Source organism: Nannobrachium achirus, assembly GCF_963921795.1.
Source record: "Nannobrachium achirus genome assembly, chromosome: 5".
Classification (NCBI taxonomy): Eukaryota; Metazoa; Chordata; class Actinopteri; order Myctophiformes; family Myctophidae; genus Nannobrachium; species Nannobrachium achirus.
Genome location: NC_137814.1, coordinates 25,599,495 through 25,618,099, shown reverse-complemented (window position 1 = coordinate 25,618,099; position 18,605 = coordinate 25,599,495). Strand labels below are relative to the sequence as shown.

The 18,605-nt window shown below is 42.5% G+C and overlaps 1 protein-coding gene across 1 annotated transcript in view; it reads left to right on the top strand.

Annotated features, from left to right (window-relative positions):
• The window catches only part of atp1a2a (ATPase Na+/K+ transporting subunit alpha 2a), a gene marked incomplete at both ends in the record, with an annotated part of 118,193 nt that overhangs the window by 81,087 nt on the left and 18,501 nt on the right, over positions 1-18,605 (top strand). Inside the window, 2 exons of the mRNA XM_080725670.1 lie at positions 1,411-1,565; positions 14,072-14,195. Coding sequence (XP_080581796.1) covers positions 1,411-1,565; positions 14,072-14,195 — 279 coding nt within the window. The remainder of the gene's footprint in view (positions 1-1,410; positions 1,566-14,071; positions 14,196-18,605) is intronic.

Below are 18,605 nucleotides of genomic sequence, written 5' to 3'. Positions count from 1 at the left end.
ATCGGGTCTCTCGGAAATAAAAGGATTTCGGGACAACATGTCACGGGTTTCGGTCTGTAAAAAAAGAAAGTCAGTGTAAAGTAACTAAAAGTGGCCTACATTTACTTGAGTAGCCTGTACTTGTAGATGAGTCCAATTTCCAGTAGCCTACTTTCCTTCTACTCCACTACACTTCGGATCCTTTTGTATTTAATAGCCAGCGATTTATTTTAAAACATTAGTCTTTTTGCAGTTATAAATTAGCCTAAAACATACCATATGCTTTTACCAGTAATACATTCGAGTAGTTTTTACAAGCTGCTTGTAACAAGCAGCCACGCTGCCACACAGAGAGAGACACGGAAAAGGAGAAAAACACCGTTCCCCTCGGCCTCAATGTAACGTGAAGGTCCCTCCACCATTCTCTCTCTCTCTCTCTTGAAATAGGGTAGAGTGAGCTTACTTTGATACAGAGAGAGAGAGGAATTCGCCTTTGAACGTTCGCTAAATTCGACACAAGGGCGAATAAAAAACAGACGCCTTTTCGCTTTTTCGAAATTCGCGTTTGGTGTGGATGCTTCCATTGACTTTATAAGGTTTTAAAAAAAGGGCGAATTATACGCTAATTCGCTATTCGCCAATTCGCCCTCTGTGTGTACGAACCTTTAGTAGCATTACAAAGAACCCCAAAACCTACTCTACCACTTCCATACAAAATGGCATGAAGACATTTTCCCCAGTATTTCCCATTTATTTCCCCCTAAAATGTAACGCCAGTGCTGCTATTCCAAAGCCTCCCTCAGGCCCTCAGCTAAAACATTTTGGTAGATCATGTTGAGCTAGTCATTTTAAAAGTAGATCTCACGTCAAAAAAGTGTGGGCACCCCTGGGATATACCATATTATTATATCGTCGTTGCCGGATGAAAACCTTGTATGTCCAAAACTGTTTGTTGCATTTATCATTTTAAAAATGATTTAAACTAGTGAAAACAGCCGATCTACAAGCACGCGAGGCGTTGTGAGCTTGTAGATCTGCTGTTTTCACTACTTTTGTGCGACGGCCTTGTACGATGAAGCAGGGCTTTACTTTGCAAAAAAAACATACACATTTGAAACTTGGAGATACGAGGTTTCCACCCGACAACGACGATATTATATATACTGTGTATGTATGTGGTATCTCTTCTAGATAAGGAAGGGAAATAAACACGCGCACATACACATCACAAACAATTAACTGAAATGTCAACCCGGCCAACCTTGCTCAGGAAATTGAAAGAAATAACCTGCGTTTCAATGGATTCAATGCAGTTATTATTCAGTCCTGAACGCTTGTTAACACATTCCCGCGTTTCTCTCTCTCTCCCCTCTCTCTCCCTCTCCCTCTCCCTCTCCCTCTCCGTCTCCGTCTCCGTCTCCGTTCGCGCAGGTCGCCTGATCTTTGACAACCTGAAGAAGTCCATCGCCTACACCCTGACCAGCAACATCCCAGAGATCACCCCCTTCCTCCTGTTCATCCTCGCCAGCGTTCCACTCCCCCTGGGAACCGTTACCATCCTCTGTATCGACCTGGGCACCGACATGGTGAGCTGGGAGAGGCCCGACGCGCACTCATAACAGCCCTCCACTTATTATAGCAAGGAGGACGCGCCATCGACCGCTATCTGTTCCCTTTGGTGCCTTTGTGTGCCTGCCACGCATCTGCCTCCGACAGAGCCGAGAGAGTGTGTGTGCATTTGAGGCAATGGGTGTGCATGTGTGTACTGTACGTGTGTGCGTGCGTGCGTGTGTGCGTGCGTGCGTGCGTGCGTGCGTGCGTGCGTGCATGCGTGCGTGCGTGCGTGCGTAGATGAAAGTGTTTGTGTTTATCTTCGCTGTCGGGTGGAAACCTTGTATGTTGTCCTTTTCAAGAAATGGAGAAAAAAAAGAACCTGTGTGCCAATGTAGTTAATATTTAGCTTTAACCACTTTAAACCTGCCGTCCCTATTTAAGGCATGTTAAAGGGCAGACCTACAGGCTCACAACAGGACGCATCACCACGCATTGTGAGCTTGTGACTTGACCTAAGCCCTTTGCTCCTCTAGTAGTCTCACGTAGCCAGACAACTATTCCACAATCTCCGAATGCTATATAGAGTCTGGAACTACACCTCCTGAACGGCGAGTAATGGCAGCTGGCATTATCCATTCACGAAAATATATTTTAAAATGTCATTTCTGCTAAACGGCAAGGTAAATATGCTTAGATGAGTTTTATTTATATAATGATAAATGTGCGCGATGTGAGACGGAAACGGAAGTGAGGAGGAGGCTTCACTTCCGCTTTAACCGGGTACTCATCGTTCTTCTTACATTATTCCAGACTATGATGGGAGCGTTTCCAAATCGAGTCAACAGTCTGGCCACGAGAGACTACTCCTCTAGAGGGCCTAGGCCGTTGACAAATGTCCTCCATTTCCCTCTTGAGCTTGTCTGTTGGCTATATCCTCCACTGGCCCACACAGGTTGATTTGGGTATCACCGGTGGAAAGACATACGAGGGCCCTTTTGATAAATGTCACTCGTTGACATTTGTGCTGCCATAACCTTTATTTTACAAACGTAAACATTGACCCGCCGCTGTCGTTGTATTTCATACCACCCAGTAGTTGTACATGAGCTGCAGCGGCCGTATATGTTTTTATCCTCCTCAATAACGCCAGCTTGATTTTTCCTTATGGGTCCGCACTCTGCAGCTTATATGAGCGTGGATGTGACGTGCCTCGCGGGTATGTCTTCTCCCGTGAAAATGTAGGTCAGAACCCATTCCCAGTGATGTAAAAGTACTGTACTTAAGTACAACCTTCAGGTATTTGTACTTTGCTTGAGTATTTCCAATTTCCAACACTTTTACTTCTACTCCACTACATCTCTGATCCAAATATTGTACTTTTTACTCCACTACGTTTATTTGACAACTTTAGTTACTAGTTACTTTGCAGATATACATTATGATATTATACAACGTACATAAACCACTTTAGCCCTATTTTATACCATGGCTGTTTGAAAATAGCCGATCTACAACGCGTCGCGATGCGACATGTTGTGAGCTTGTAGATCTGCTATTTTCAAACATTTTGTACTTTTACTTTTGGTACTTCGAGTACATTTTGATGCCAATACTTTCGATGCCAATACTTTTGATGCCAATACGTTCATATTATATATAATAAATATTTTATTTTCATATTTTTACTCAAATATGTTTAGGAATTCCGGACTTTTACTTGTAATGGAGTATTTCTACATTGCAGTATTGATACTTTTACTTAAGTAAAACGTGTGAGTACTTTTTCCACCACTGCCCATTCCCCACACACCACGTTGTGGTTTTCAAAGGAAGCGTCAACAGTCCAAATCCACTTTGTGGTGCCTGTGGATTTATTGAAAAATATGAAAGTGGAGAGAGACGAGAGAGAGATAGAGAGAGTGTAGGGGAGGCTATAGAGGATAATCAGGATGTAGTAGTCATAGAAGAGAAGGCTTCCGGAGGCATTTGATGCCTGCGTGCCAACAGTGCTGCGTGTGGCGTCCGAGGCGGTCCCTGTGACCTCGCCACAGCACTGCCTCTTAATGCTGGCACCATTAGCGTCTGGCATGCAGGTGCCTTTAAGTAACATTACAAATAAACCTGCAGTAGATGGAACCACATGCTGGAAACAGTCCTTTATCCAAAGAGTCTACTTTGAAAAGAATCACAGTGGAATGCTGTTTTTTCTTTTTTTTCTTGGCTCACTGCCAACATGGGTTTGATGTAGAGAGAGAGAGAGAGAGAGAGAGAGAGAGAGAGAGAGAGAGAGAGAGAGAGAGAGAGAGAGAGAGAGAGAGAGACCCAATTTCTGTCTTACTGTTTCCTCTCTTTCTCCTCCTTGTCGGTGTCATTTCCGATCCACACTCCACTCCAAATGTATTCCTGACGGTGTCAGAAGCAACTTGCAGAGACACGCTGCTTTTCCGTGGACGACGGGCACAATCTGTCACCGTTAAAATGGAAGCAAAGACAAAAGACCGTATGAGACATATTACCTCTTCATTTAGTTTCTACCGGCGTTAAGCTTCATTTGACTTACTCTGCTGCCTAAATGAACGCAGTCCCCCATAAGAGTCATGTCAGTAGAGACAAAGTAGAAGGAATGTTCTGTATTAAAACATGGACTGCATAAGCATGAGCTGGTAAAAATACATTTATTCAATTCAATCTTTATTTCAGATCCAGGGAGATCCATATCAATAAATAAAGCAATACAAAAACTAATAATAAAATAAATAAAAAAATGCAAAAATAAATGCAATGCACCAAGCCCAAATATTCCGTTTCTGACATACGGTCATATTATTGAAGTAAAAGCTGTTTGTGACATTGATGTGGCCAGAAGGAAACACTGCAGTGAGTCTTGCTTTGTCCGTTTGTCCGGGCGCCCAGGGTCACATTGGCCAAGCTTTGCGGGGCGCATGAAATTAGACATGTGCGCCATTGGTTCCACAGACTAGACGAGACCCTGACAGAACTGCGTGTGGGTTCCGTTATAACAGCAATGATGTCATTAACTGACTCAGATGCCCTACACATAAACCTGTACACAGGTTTCCCACGGTCATGAAATTCTTGGAAAGATTTTGAAATTAGGAAAATATTTTTCCAGTACTGGAAAAGTTTTGGAATTGATCAAGGGTCCTGGAAGGTCCTGGAAAAAATAGCTATGCATTGTCTTTGGTTATTGATTTTGTTAATACCTCTGAAATGACAAATTAAACATTGGCAAAATTGTCAAATATTAGAGGCAGAAATTGTGAAAATAGCCGATCTACATGCTCACAACGTCTCTCGTTGCGAGGCGTTGTGAGCATGTAGATTGGCTATTTTCACAATAAAACCATGTTATACAAAATTCCTCAACTCTTAGTGCTCCTCAGGGTGCCGGGGTCCCCAGTTCAAATAGACTACGGCTATGATTATTTCGGGGGTCACGGCCTGAAAAGGTTGAGAACCACTGCCATACACTACCTGACTTTTAGTACAGGCATTCTAGGGTTGAACCTTGAACAAATTGCAACACAAACTCTTTCAACTTTTTTTGTTTCATAAATATGTTAGTAATAACATATCAAAAGTCCTAAGAAATCCAAGTGGTGGAACATAGTGAAGTGGTGGAACATAAGTTGGGCTCCCATCGACTTTCTATACAGGAGGAAAATACCCAGAAAAGAAATCTGCTTTAAGTAGGATGTGAGGGGTCTAACTAGGGGTTTGTCATGATGCTGAATCCATTGCAAGCATTTGTTTTGCACAAAAAACATTCCTTGGCCCCAGAAAACGCCCACAAAACTGATGAAAAGTGATGACTCATTCACTTTTAAAGCAGATCTTTTTTCTGGGTATTTTCCTCCTGTATAGAAAGTCGATGGGAGCCCAACTTATGTTCCACCACTTCACTATGTTCCACCACTTGGATTTCTTAGGACTTTTGATATGTTATTACTAACATATTTATGAAACAAAAAAAGTTGAAAGAGTTTGTGTTGCAATTTGTTCAAGGTTGGCCCATTTTTTTTCTTAGATTGCCTGTACTATTTGGGCATTGTGCAATGTGCATAGGAGTAAGCGACTTGTTATTGAGCTGAATTGTTGTTATATATCCTGGAAATCGTGTTAAATATTCTGGAAAGGTTTTGGAAATGAATTGGTAAAGATGTGTGGGAACCCTGTGTGCATGAGGTTGCGTAGTACAGCAGAGCACGTGGGTACCCTGACACTGACAAACATCTGACTTGCGCTGGAGCTTCTCGGAGCTCTCAACAGCAGCCTCATACTGTCATTATAGGCCACTGTGAGACGTCTGACGCTACCTTGTCTGTAGCGAGTAGCGACACCAAAGGTGGGCATTATACAGTGGTGTAAAAAAAGATCTGAAAAGGGATATCTTCACAGGTACTGAGCACATGCTAAATTTGCGACACAGCATGTTGTCGTGGGCATACAGCCTCCGCCGCCGTCTATAGATGTCCTTATCTGAATGAATTGGCCCTATAGTTTCTTGCTGGGGAAGCCCCCCCTTATGCCCCCCCTTATGTAAGACTCCTCTCTGCTAGCTGTCTATATGGAAGCGTTCCAGATTTAGTCTGGTGACATCAAAGACGATATTCTTTAGGTTTCTTCTCGCTAGCGGGGAGAGTTTTATATAAATGTTTATATAAGCAATGGAAGATCATGGGAGTGTAATATGCTCATTTTGGGGTCGAGATCTTGGCTTTTAAGATAACTGATTTGATGTTCAAAAGCATGACATTTCGTTCGCCTTTCATTGCCTACAAAACGTTTTCTTGAAAGTGCACCCAAATGCTGTGTAAGACGTTGGGACATAATGGAAATCTCCATAATAGTATACTACTTGCAGTGAAATGAGATGGTCTCAGCTGTTATATTATTATGCTGTTAGTCTATGGTGAATAAGGGACTATCTGCCCAAGCCCTGGATGATAAGTCATTTTAGTCATGCCAGTTAGGCAATCATGAGGATAAAGAAATGTATCTGCCTTTATTTATATCTGTATAAAGGTCTTTGCACTTTGCTGCGTTTTTTGGGCCGAATATCGGAGGGGAATTTTGGGAACATGAATAAAAAAATCTACCTCACCTTATGTCAATCACGTTTGCACACTGCCGCCCGTTTCGTATTTATTTTTGGACCAGGGTTGATTTTTTCCGATTTCCGCAACTGTTACCACTGAGTCCCTTTCTCTCTCTCTCTTTCCTCTCTCTCTTCCTGGCCTCCAGATTTCAGATTTCGAAAACAAGAGAAAACACGCAGTGCAGTGTGCAACCAGCTTTACTCTACTCTCCTAACACTGCTGATTCATCCTGCCTTATAGCCTCTGTCCTCAGCCTATCAGAATTCTTCTTACATTCAAAGATCATTTCTGCCTAAATCAAAAAGTTGACTTAAAATGACTAAGGCATCCCAGGGTAGATACCCTAACAAAAACATGCAGCAATCAATCCTGGTCTCTATACTGCCTCCCCCTGGCCGGCCGGGGCGCCTGATGGAGGGGAAATGAACTGGTTGGAATAACGTGTTCCGGTGATAACGGGGTAACGGTGATAAGAAGCGGCCTGCTCACTCCTCATGCTCAGTTCGGGGCTCTCCCCAAGCGTGGCAGAGGGAGAGTAGAGCCCAGGATTACAGCTAAGGCAATTGGCACTGGGTGAAAAATGACTTGGGCAGAAAGTTATTTTGGAATGTAACAAGCATTCAGGACATAGGCAATAAAGGCACAATGAAGCAACAGTGTTAGGAGAGTAAGGCAGAAATGTCAATTTGACCAAAACATTACTTAGGCAATCATGCTACGAGGCTAATGAAATAACCTTTAATAACCACTAGCCCACACCCAGGGGTGCAGACTGCAGAGTCTGCAGACTTGGGACCTCAACCATGACTAACTACAGAGCCCAACGCCCATAGCAACATTTTTGAATAAACAGCAAAAAAAAAAAAAGGTTTTAAATGTTGGTCAAATGTTGGTCTAAGTTCAGATCGATTGACCAACCCACTAAAGGAGAAAAATGTATCAGAATTAGTAAGTCCCCATCCATCCGCCGATTGGTCGTTTTGTCACTGTAGCTCGCTGAGTGTTATTTTGGCTTCTTGCCGACTCAATTGATGAGAAGGTTTTGTAATTAAAGCCTCTGTGCTGTTATTGACTGACTACACCGTCACACACACACACACACACACACACACACACACACACACACACACACACACACACACACACAGCATGAACAACAACAACAACAGGATTATATCGCTCTGCTGCCTGCCACCGCCATGCCATTAAAACAAAGTCCTTTGTCCCAATAAAACCGGGAAAACATTGGTGGAAAAAGTACTCAAATGTTTTACTTGGGTGAAAGTATCAATACTGCAATGTAGAAATGCTCCGCTCTGGAATTCAGGATGTACTGTACTTGAGTAAGTATTGGTATCGATACCAGAAAGTACTCATCATGCAGAATGCCCCATTTCTCAAGTTTTCAGGTGTATAAAATGTGTAAGAAATCTTTTGAAATCAGCCGATCTACAAGCTCACAATGTGTCACGATGCCCATGCATAGGGACATGGCGGTCCGGGCACCTTGTCGCGGGTTCGAGTCCCTATCCTGACGGCCTTTGCTGCGTGTCACTCCCCGTCTCTCTCCCCATGTCCTGTCTACCTAACTACTGTACTATCAAACAATAAAGGCATAAAAAAGTCAAAAAATAAATGTAAAAAAGGGAAAAAACCTTTACTGGATCAAGTCCCACTTAAAAATCTTGAAAATGTTCGCGGCCCACCAATCTAACACGGCAGAATTTAGGCTGACACTAATATCGTAGTGTTTTGCCAGTTAGTTGGTGGCACTCATGCAACATTGTCACGGCCCTCCAGTGAGCCCCCGGCCCACAGGTTGAGAACCGCTGCTCTATAATTGTGTGTGTGTGCGTACGTACGTGCGTGTGTGTGTGCATGCGTGCGTGCGTGTGTGCGTGCATGCGTGCGTGTGTGCGTGCGTGCACAGCCCAGAGCCCGGGGTCCAGCGCCCTACTAAAGAGGAGACCACAATTATACATTTGGAAAACACCTGCCGATCAATTAACCTTGGCACAGCTCCATGCATGAAAAACTCCCATGGTTTCCACCCACAGAAAGAACCCAAATCACACACTCGCCCTCCTCCCTTACCCCTTACCACAAGCAAACCAATAAACCAATAAAACCATCTGTCCAGCCTCACTACAGCTTCCATAGCCCATGGCAAAACAAATATACAATAGACAGATACAGGAAAAGTGAGAAGTCTACTCCCTCAACTCCCCCTGCCACATGTCAGTCAACTGGTCAATGCCCATGTACAAGTTCACATGATTGATTGGTCAAACCCCCGAGAGGGAGGGGAGGGGAGGGGGGGGGGGGAGGTCATCCAATGACATTGGATGACAGAATGACAATCCAATGTCATTCTATACTATAGAGCAGTGGTTCTCAACCTTTTCAGGCCACGACCCCCCAAAATATTCCTATTTTAACTGGGGACCCCCCCCACTCCACCCTGAGGAGCATTAAAAGTTTAGGCATTACATGCTGTATAACACGGTTCTATTATTTTGTGAAAATAGCGAGGCGTTGTGAGCATGTAGATCGGCTATTTTCACAATGTGAGGCGTTGTGTGCTTGTAGATCTGCCGTTTTCTGGTTCTATTGAGAAAATAGCGAGGCGTTGTGAGCATGTAGATCGGCTATTTTCACAATGCGAGGCGTTGTGTGCTTGTAGATCTGCTGTTTTCACTAGTTTAGTACATTTTATAGATGATAAAAAAAACGAACGGTTTTGGACATACAAGGTTTCCACCCGACAAAGACGATATGACTATAAATATAAGGTGCTGGGAGTGAACATTATAATGTAGGGGTTGCCTTGATTAAAACAATATTCATGGGGTGCCCTGAGACAAAAAAAGTGTGGGAACCCCTGCTGTAGTGGTATACCGGTAGGTACGGATGGACAGTCAAAATATTTTCAGAGTTCCATGAAACAGAAAAGAATGTCTCGGAAATGCAAGGACGTCTCTATAGGACTATATATGTCCTTGTGGGGACAGAAGACCATTGCGTACAGTAAGTTTTCTCTGCATGGTGAAGCTGTTAGGAGCTTGTTAACAGCTTAGTTTGGCTCTAGGCTACAGGCTGCAGGGCCACGCATGCAGAGATTTATCGGTGACAGGCTGCGGTGCTTTGAGTGAGCGATGAGTATTTTTAGCAGGCGCTGCCGGGGTGGAAAAGGCTAGCTGCAAAACATGTGCTATCGACGTTATAGATGTAGCACGGTTTAAAAAAAAGAAGGAGGCATTAAATTTGAGAATTGGGATCCTGTGGACTTCCTTGCTCGCACAGTGGCGTCAGTTCAGAAAAAGCTAAGGTATGGCAACATTACTGGTGTCTTGCCCGCGCACGTGCAAGACACCAGTCATGTTGCCATACCTGAGCAACAGGCATGATACATTTATTTTAAGAAGTACATTTTATTTTTTCCCCCCCGTTTCTACGGTTTCTTGGGCTGGATATGGCAGCCTGGAACGGTTGTTCAAGTGCAGCTAAACTTGGCATGTTAGTAAACGTGGCACAATTAACAATAATGCATTGCACCTGTGGAACCTGGGAATATACCACCATTCTGTCAAGATGGGGAGAATAAAAGTGTGGAGAATATAATACCTTGTTAAAGTGACCATTTTATTAAATTTCGCATTTGTAGCTATTTTACTGTAATTTAACAACATAATAACCAGCACAGATAGACAAAGAGACATTCATGGATTTATATTTAAAAGTAACTTTTATTTTCCCCCTGGACCCAGGGTATTTCAGCTGCATACCCCTGCCAATGCCATACCCAATTGACACCCCTGTGCTTCCTCTCTCTCTCTCTCTCTCTCTCTCTTTCTCTCTCTCTTTCTCTCTCTCGTACACACACGGGCACAATGGCGTGCTCGTGCTCTCCACATAAATCTGGGTATAATACATGCTGACTGCTAAATTATTCTCCCGTCATACATCATGCTGTACATTCTCTCTCTTTATGATGTTGTTTTAGCTTGTGAGTGTAACATTATATATAGTTAGCACCGTGCGGAGCATATGTCTCGCCAACGTTTGATTGCACAGTAATGCTTGAATGAGAATCTTAAATCTTCATAAGGTGCAACATGCCACACAGTAAAATCCTGAGCGTTCATTTATTCGTAAGTAACGGACCCCTTTCAGGTCCATTTGTTAACTCCCATATTTAACACCTCTTGAACTCTATATACTCATTGACCATAATCTATACTAGACATTATGTCCCCTCCACACCAAAGCTAAAAGCAGAGCTGACACTGATCTTCTGTAAGCTCAGTTCTGCAAAAAGCAGATCTGCTTTTTAAGCTCACAACAAGTCGTTGCGAGCTTGTAGATCCATTTTTTATTTAGCCGAACGTTCACTCCAGAATAGGTACACTTCAGTCTTCTCAACCTGTGGGATGGGACCCCCATGGGGTGACATGATTTTAGAGGGGTCCCCAGATGACAGTGAAGTCACAATTTAAGGACTTTTAAGAAACTTTTTTAATAGAAAAGAATACCATTTACTGCATTAAAAGTAATCAACAAACATGCTATAAAAACTGGTCAAACATTGACCAAATTGTCAAAATAATATAAGAAAGATGCAAAATGTTTAAGCTCACAATACCTCTCGGCGCGAGGCATAGATCTGCTATTTTCACAATATTTATCTGTGCAGGGTTCCCACGGTCATGAAATTCCTGGAAATATTTTGAAATTAGAAAGATATTTTTCCAATACTGGAAAAGTTTTGGAATTTATCAAGGGTCCTGGAAGGTCCTGGAAAAAATAGCTATGCATTGTCTTTGGTTATTGATTTTGTTAATAGCTCTGAAATGACAAATTTAACATTGGTCAAATTGTCAAATATTAGAGGCAGAAACTTTGAAAATAGCGTTGCGAGGCGTTGTGAGCATGTAGATCGGCTATTTTCACAATAGAACCGTGTTCTATTGTGAAAGTCCTCAACTCGTAGTGCTCATTAGGGTGGGGGGGGGGGGGGTTCCCCAGTTCAAGTATGAATATTTTGGGGTCAGGGCCTGAAAAGGTTGAGAACCACTGGCATACACTACCTGTCTTTGGGCATTGCGCATAGGAGTAAGCGACTTGTTAATGAGCTGAATTATTGTTTTATAGTCCTGGAAATTGGGTTAAATAAATATTCTGGAAAGGTTTTGGAAAAGTTTTGGAAATGAATTGGTAAGAAATTGGGTGGGAACCCTGTCTGTGGAACCGTCGAACCGAGTCAAAGAAAATGTAATTCCTCTGCTACAATTCCATGTTCTTGTCAGGTTCAAATATGATTATTTTTGGGGGGTCATGGCCTGAAACGGTTGAGCACCCCTGGGCCAGGCATCATGCTGTTAACGTCACCACTCATCGTTTTACAGGGTAGGACGTTTTGCTCTTTGCCTTTCGGTTGGTTTTGGTCTAGAGACTCCAGACCAAAACAAACTGAAATTTGTCGCAACCTGACTGTCACGCTGGGTGAAGTCCCCACCCCTAAATCCCAGCTAAATCCCACAGATTTCCTCCCCTAAGTCACATATATTGCTCCGCTGCTCGCCTGCCCAAACCCCTGCCGATATATAGACTGAATTATTATGAATGTCTGGGAATCCTCTCGCCGTCTGTCTCTCGTATGGCATCTCTCTCATGCTCTGTCTCTCTGAGACAGTCTATCTCCACTATCCTGTAGAGATTGCCACGCTCTCTCTCAGGGGTGTCACACCAAATTCTGGGCCCTGGGTACAAGGATTCACTTTGGGGCCCCCCATGAATGGGAATGCATTGTTATGCATTATTTTGTGCTTTAACCTTTGAAAAATAGCAGATATACACCGAGTGCCGTGCTGCGAGCTTGTAGATCTGCTATTTTTGAAAAAAAAAAATCGTAAAAATGAATGCAGGTCTTTGAATATTTTTGACACGATTCTATGAATGTCTTCTAAATCCTTCTGAGGTTTATTTGAAAAACCTATGTTTCTATGTCAGTGGTGCATGTGAAGGACCCCCAAAATGATATGTATTTGGCCACGGACCCCCAGCTCAAAATTTTAGATTGGTTTTTCGCTTAGAAAAAATACTCCTATTCAAAGATTTATCTGCTATTTTTCAATAGCTAAAAGTATAAAATAATTAAGGCCCCTCCACCTTGGGCCCTAGTAACTCAGTCCCACTTTCCCCCCCAGTGTGACGCCCCTGCTCTCTCTGTGTCTCTCTCTCTCTCTCTCTCTCTCTCTCTCTCTCTCTCTCTCTCTCTCTCTCTCTCTCTCTCTCTCTGTCTCTCTTCATCTGCACGGTAATTGAGAGCTGACGGTAATTCAGCGTTCATTTCCAGAACAGTGCCTTTGTCCATCTATTGTTGGAAACAAACATTGAGTGTAGTATTAGACGGACGCAGTCTGAAGAGATTGTGTAGCCTTCGAATGTACTTGTACCATATGTTAGCTTTTTTATGATTGATAATGTTTATTTAGGAACGCGAATCAACATAAATCGAATGTGCCATATGTTTTGATTCCAACCAATCCAATCATTTCGTGAGAGTAGGTTCATCTCATTACGGGGAGAGAAATGATAATATGTAAATGCGTGCCATTCTTCTGCAGCAAAAACACCAGCTGTGAAAGTTCCTGCACATGTACTGTCCTTGGAAATGAACCACTTAAGGCCTCTTTTATACTTTTTTTTCAGCTTTGCAATTTTGGAAATATGTTGAAAGATATATCTGAAATAGTTTGACAGCTTGAGAGTGATCAAAGTTGAACTCCTTGGCGGTATAGCCTCCCCTGCCCCCACACCCCTCCCTCCTCTGTAAATATAACTGTTAATGCTACTGACATTTCTACCAATAATGTATTGTTGTAAGGTATTGTATTGTATTGTATTAGGCAGGGTTATTATATCGTGTCTTGTCGGGTAGAAACCTCTATATCTCCATATTCTAACTTTTTGTTGTTTCATAAATAGTATGCCCTGGCCTAATTCATACTACAGTGTCACACAAAAGCATCAAAAGTGGCAGTTTCCACCGACAGCGACCATATCGTCACTGTCGGGCAGAAACCTCGTATCTCCAAGTTTCAAGTTTTTTGTACATTCCTGCTTCATCATACAAGGCCGTCGCACAAAAGTAGTGAAAACAGCCGATCTACAAGCACACAACGCCTTGTGTGCTTGTAGAACGAGGCGTTGTGTGCTTGTAGATCGGCTGTTTTTTTTAGATGATAAAAACGAACGGTTTTGGACATACAAGGTTTCCACCCGACAACGACGACATGTATTAATGATGAGTACAATGGACCAATTTCGCGTTGTCCTTTTAGCATAGCCTTTTGACCGCATACCACTGCTAATAAAGCATTCAATCAATCATTCCCTGCTCCGCCCCCTCCCTGCAGGTTCCAGCCATCTCATTGGCCTACGAGACGGCGGAGAGTGACATCATGAAGCGCCAGCCCAGGAACTCCAAGACGGACAAGCTGGTCAACGAGCGTCTCATCAGCATGGCCTACGGCCAGATAGGTCTGTCCCCACGCGTCCCCAAAGGACCCCCTAAGGTCTCAACCCTGAGCCTCCGTGATGGGCCAGAGAGGGCCTCAATTACCCCAGTCCCAGTCATAAAAATAAATGTTACAGCCGTAAAAATGTCAAATATTGACATTTAACGGACACACGGGTAGTTCCTGTCTAGTGGTGTACCGCCATAAAAAGATTAGGTACTTGGAACAGACAGTAAAAAAGAAAAAAAGAGAAGGGTGGGGGGAGGGGGGGAGGGGTTTAGGGGGTTAGAAATTAGGAAGGAGGCATGAGCCAATATCGGAGGAAATGTTCCAAACTCAAATATTCTGCTATGACCTTTTGCAGCTAATGGAGACAGGGAGGAGAGTGGTGGAACGATAGTCTAGTTGAGTGTTTCTCAAATGGAAGTGCTGTACTAGTTACCCTGAGGTGTACCTTTTCTCTTCTTCTTTTCGTTTCATCTGATATTAAATACCAACCATTCATCCCATGGTCATAACGTAAAAAAAAGATACCGTCTCGAAACTGGTTTTGAAAAATCTTTTATTTGCCATTTATTTTCAATCCAACCAAATGGCTTTATACCGTATGGCAATAAGACGGTCCAATAAAAATACGAGTTGCCTGCTCGCGCACTGCGAAATGTATTCTTATTATTAAAGTAAAAAGATATCGTCTCTGTCGGGTGGAAACCTCATATGTCCAAAACTGTTTATTTTTCAAGATTCAAATTCAAAAACAAAAGTATCTCAAAAGGTGACGCGCAGGCTATCTGTTACTTTTGATGCATTTGTGTGATTCTGTAGATCAGTGGTTCTCAACCTGTGGGTCAGGACCCCCAGGGGGGTCCCCAAATTATTTTGGGGGGGGGTCCCCAGATGATTAACTTAATGTGCAACATTGTTTTCTCTCAACAGTAAACAAACCAACATAAAGTTTAAGTGTATGGACTATAGAGGGTATCTGCACATTTCTAAAGTGACAATTTAAGGACTTTTTAATACTCCTAAAATGACAAATTAAACATTGGCCAAATTGTCAAATATTAGAGGCAGAAATTGTGAAAATAGGAGATCTACATGCATATAGATCTGCTATGTTCACAATAGAACTGTGAAATATTAGAGGCAGAAATTGTGAAAATAGGAGATCTACATGCTCACAACGCCTCGCGTTGTGAGCATATAGATCTGCTATGTTCACAATAGAACTGTGTTAAAAAAATGTAACGCCTCAACTCTTAGTGCTCATCAGGGTGGGGGATCCCCAGTTCAAATATGATTATTTTGGGGGTCGCGGCCTGAACAGGTTGAGAACCATTTGCTGTAGATCAATATGGGGGATTATTATTTACAGGGGAAAAAAACTAAATATGGAGATACAGTAGGAGGTTTATGTCCGACAGCAACAATATAAGAAAAAAGAAAGGAAAGAAAAAAAGAAAAGAAAAGCTATAAGACAGAAAGGGCAAAGATTCATCAATATCTGCAAGGATGTTTTGTGCCGGTTCGGTTGTACCCGGGGAACATTATTAAAGAAAGTTTGGTAACCAATGTTCTAGTTCATGTTTTGCAGGCCTTGCAGACCTTGATGGATGTCTGAGGAATAAATATGGGCTGAGCAGCAGTTAGTTAAAAAATCATAAGCTGGCCCAATTTCATAGGCTATTAAATAGGTCAAAAGCCTTCATTAGACGAGGATTGAGAAGGCTGAATGCAGCAAAAAAAAAGGGAGAAAAAGATGACAGTAGCTCAAATCTACTCCTTGATGTTTTTAGATCAATGGTTCTCACATGGTTTTCCTTCAAGGCCAAAGGGCTTCTTGTTCTGTTGCGCTTTTCTGTCCACGACCTTTTCAGGACCTTTTCTGCTTTAGAAAAGGTGTCATTTCTTTAAAACGTGTACTGTATCTGCATAGTTAGTTGCTTGTACCTTGACATTCATGGTTTGTGGGTACTACTGGGTAGGCTGCTGGCCTCAGACCGGAGTGTGATCTGTGTGCTAAATGTACATTTGAGAGAATGTGATGCCGCTGTCTTTGTTGCGTGCAATCCTATTTTTTTTAACTCTCAAATACCTGGAACGCGCCCGAGACGCGTTAGATTTGAACCACTTTAACCATTATTTTATGCTTTAACTATTGAAAAATAGCAGATATACAAGCTCACAGCGCGGCACCGAGTGCCGCGCTGCGAGCTTGTAGATCTGCTATTTTTGAAAAAACGTGAAAATGAGTGCAAGTCTTTGAATATCTTTGACCCGATCTTTGACCCGACTTCTAAATCCTTCCTCTAAATCAGTGGTTCTCAAACTTTTTCATGTCAAGGACCCCCAAAATTACAGGTATTTGGCCGCGGACCCCCATCTCAAAATATGTTGTTCCAGGGACCACCTAGAAGCAAATATTTGAGTTACAAATGTTCGCTTTTAAATAGATATATACAAAGACTTGCAAAGAAATTAGAGGTGTCCCGATACCACTTTTTTGCTGACCGAGTACAAGTACGAGTACTTCATTTTGAGTACTCGCCGATACCGAGTACCGATACGAGTACAATTAATAATACAAAATGTCTTTAAATTACGTTTTTTTATTTTTTTATTTTTTTCGTTTTTTTTTTCCAGATGTTCCTCACTTTCTGGCTGTATATAACACATTAAATTGCATTGCTTTCCCAGAACATGGCACAACTGCCACACATTTCTCTTTTTTTTTTTTCAGGTTTAGCCCATGGAAATTCCTGTACTGTGCATGATCTTCTAGATCTGCTATGCATTGTTTTTTTACTTTTGATACTTTAAGAGAGAGAGAGAAAGACGAAGTGGCGGAACACACAGGGTACTCGGGCGCTTTGTGAGCAGTATCGGACGAGTACCGATACTGCAAAATAGGCCGGTATCGGGGCGAGTACCGATACCACGAGTACCGATACCGCATCCCTAAAAGAAATATCATGATTTTTCAAAAATAGCAGATCTACAAGCTCGCAGCGCGGCACTCGGTGCCGCGCTGTGAGCTTGTATATCTGCTATTTTTCAATAGTTAAAGCAGTCAATATGCCCAGGCCTAAATGGGTTAAACAACTTGAACCACACACTATATCGTCTCTGTCCAAAACTGTAACTTCAGAAGTATCAATCGTAGCAGATCTACAAGCTTAAAATGTGTCGCTTTGCGCTGCGTTTGAAGCTAGTAGGGTGTTAATTTACAACAACAAAAAAACACAAAAAGTTAGAATATGGAGCTAAGCGGTTTCTGCCCGACAGCAACAGTCCCCCATGGCTCTATACTTGGTCTGCTCCCTTTTCCCTCTCTACACCAAATCTCTGCACCACACTGTATCACAATTACTACCTTACATTTAAAATCAGATATAGTGAATGTCCTCACCTCGTATGAGGTACAGTGGTAGGTTTTAAAGTGGGCTATTGACCACCAGAATAGGACCCCTCCCCCCCGTTATTTTGGGGGTCGCAGCCTGAAAAGGTTGAGAACCACTGCTCCAGAGGAGGTGTTGATGCTGGACGGTGTTGACCTTAAAGGACCACCAGTGCTCCTTTAAGGTGGACCATTTTCCAAAGCATACTGTAGCTAGTTTTTTTTTTTTCATTTTTTTTTTTTTCATTCATTTCAGAAACGTGAAACCATTTGCTTCCAGTAATTTTAGAAACTTGAAACATTGCCTGAGATATTGCAATCCAACACGCCAAATATCACCGGGCGCCGGGCGGTAATTTTTTGTCAAAGTTCCTTCATTGTTGCATTTTTAAATTATGGATTGATTTGAAAGGTCTAGCAGAAAATGGCAGTCCCCGGCAAAAACACGCATAATATACAACACAATTCTAATCCATGACTTTAGCAACCAGATCACTTGATCAAAATTGTCATTACATGTTTCTGCAAGCCATGTTCAATTTGAACCATGTGGAATCAATTGCCAGAGAAAATTATATGTTGTAATTTTTTTTTTCTCGTAGAATCTATCTATCTGAATAATGCAGATCATGTCAACTCAATGGAGCATGGCATTGGTTCAGGCAGGCATGAAAGGCCCATGATCTATAATGGAACAACTACATGGTCTCTTTAAACAGACCAATGCTCACTCCTACATGCTCAGCATGGTCAGCATCTCTTGCCGCAACCAACACCGCTACGGGGCGGCAGTGGCTCAGAGTCAGGAGGTAGAGTAGAGCGGCCGCTTGGGTCGATCCCGGGCTCCCCCTGTGTTAAAGGAGTAGTTCACCCCCAAAATGACTTTTTTTCTATTGATTAGTCACACCATGGAGACTAGAGTTCAATAATATTTTTAGTTTTTTGTCGCATTCCTAAGACAAAAATGTGATAACAATAAATTTACCCCCATTCGTTCCGGATGGTGACCCGTTTCGAAACGGGTCACCATCCGGA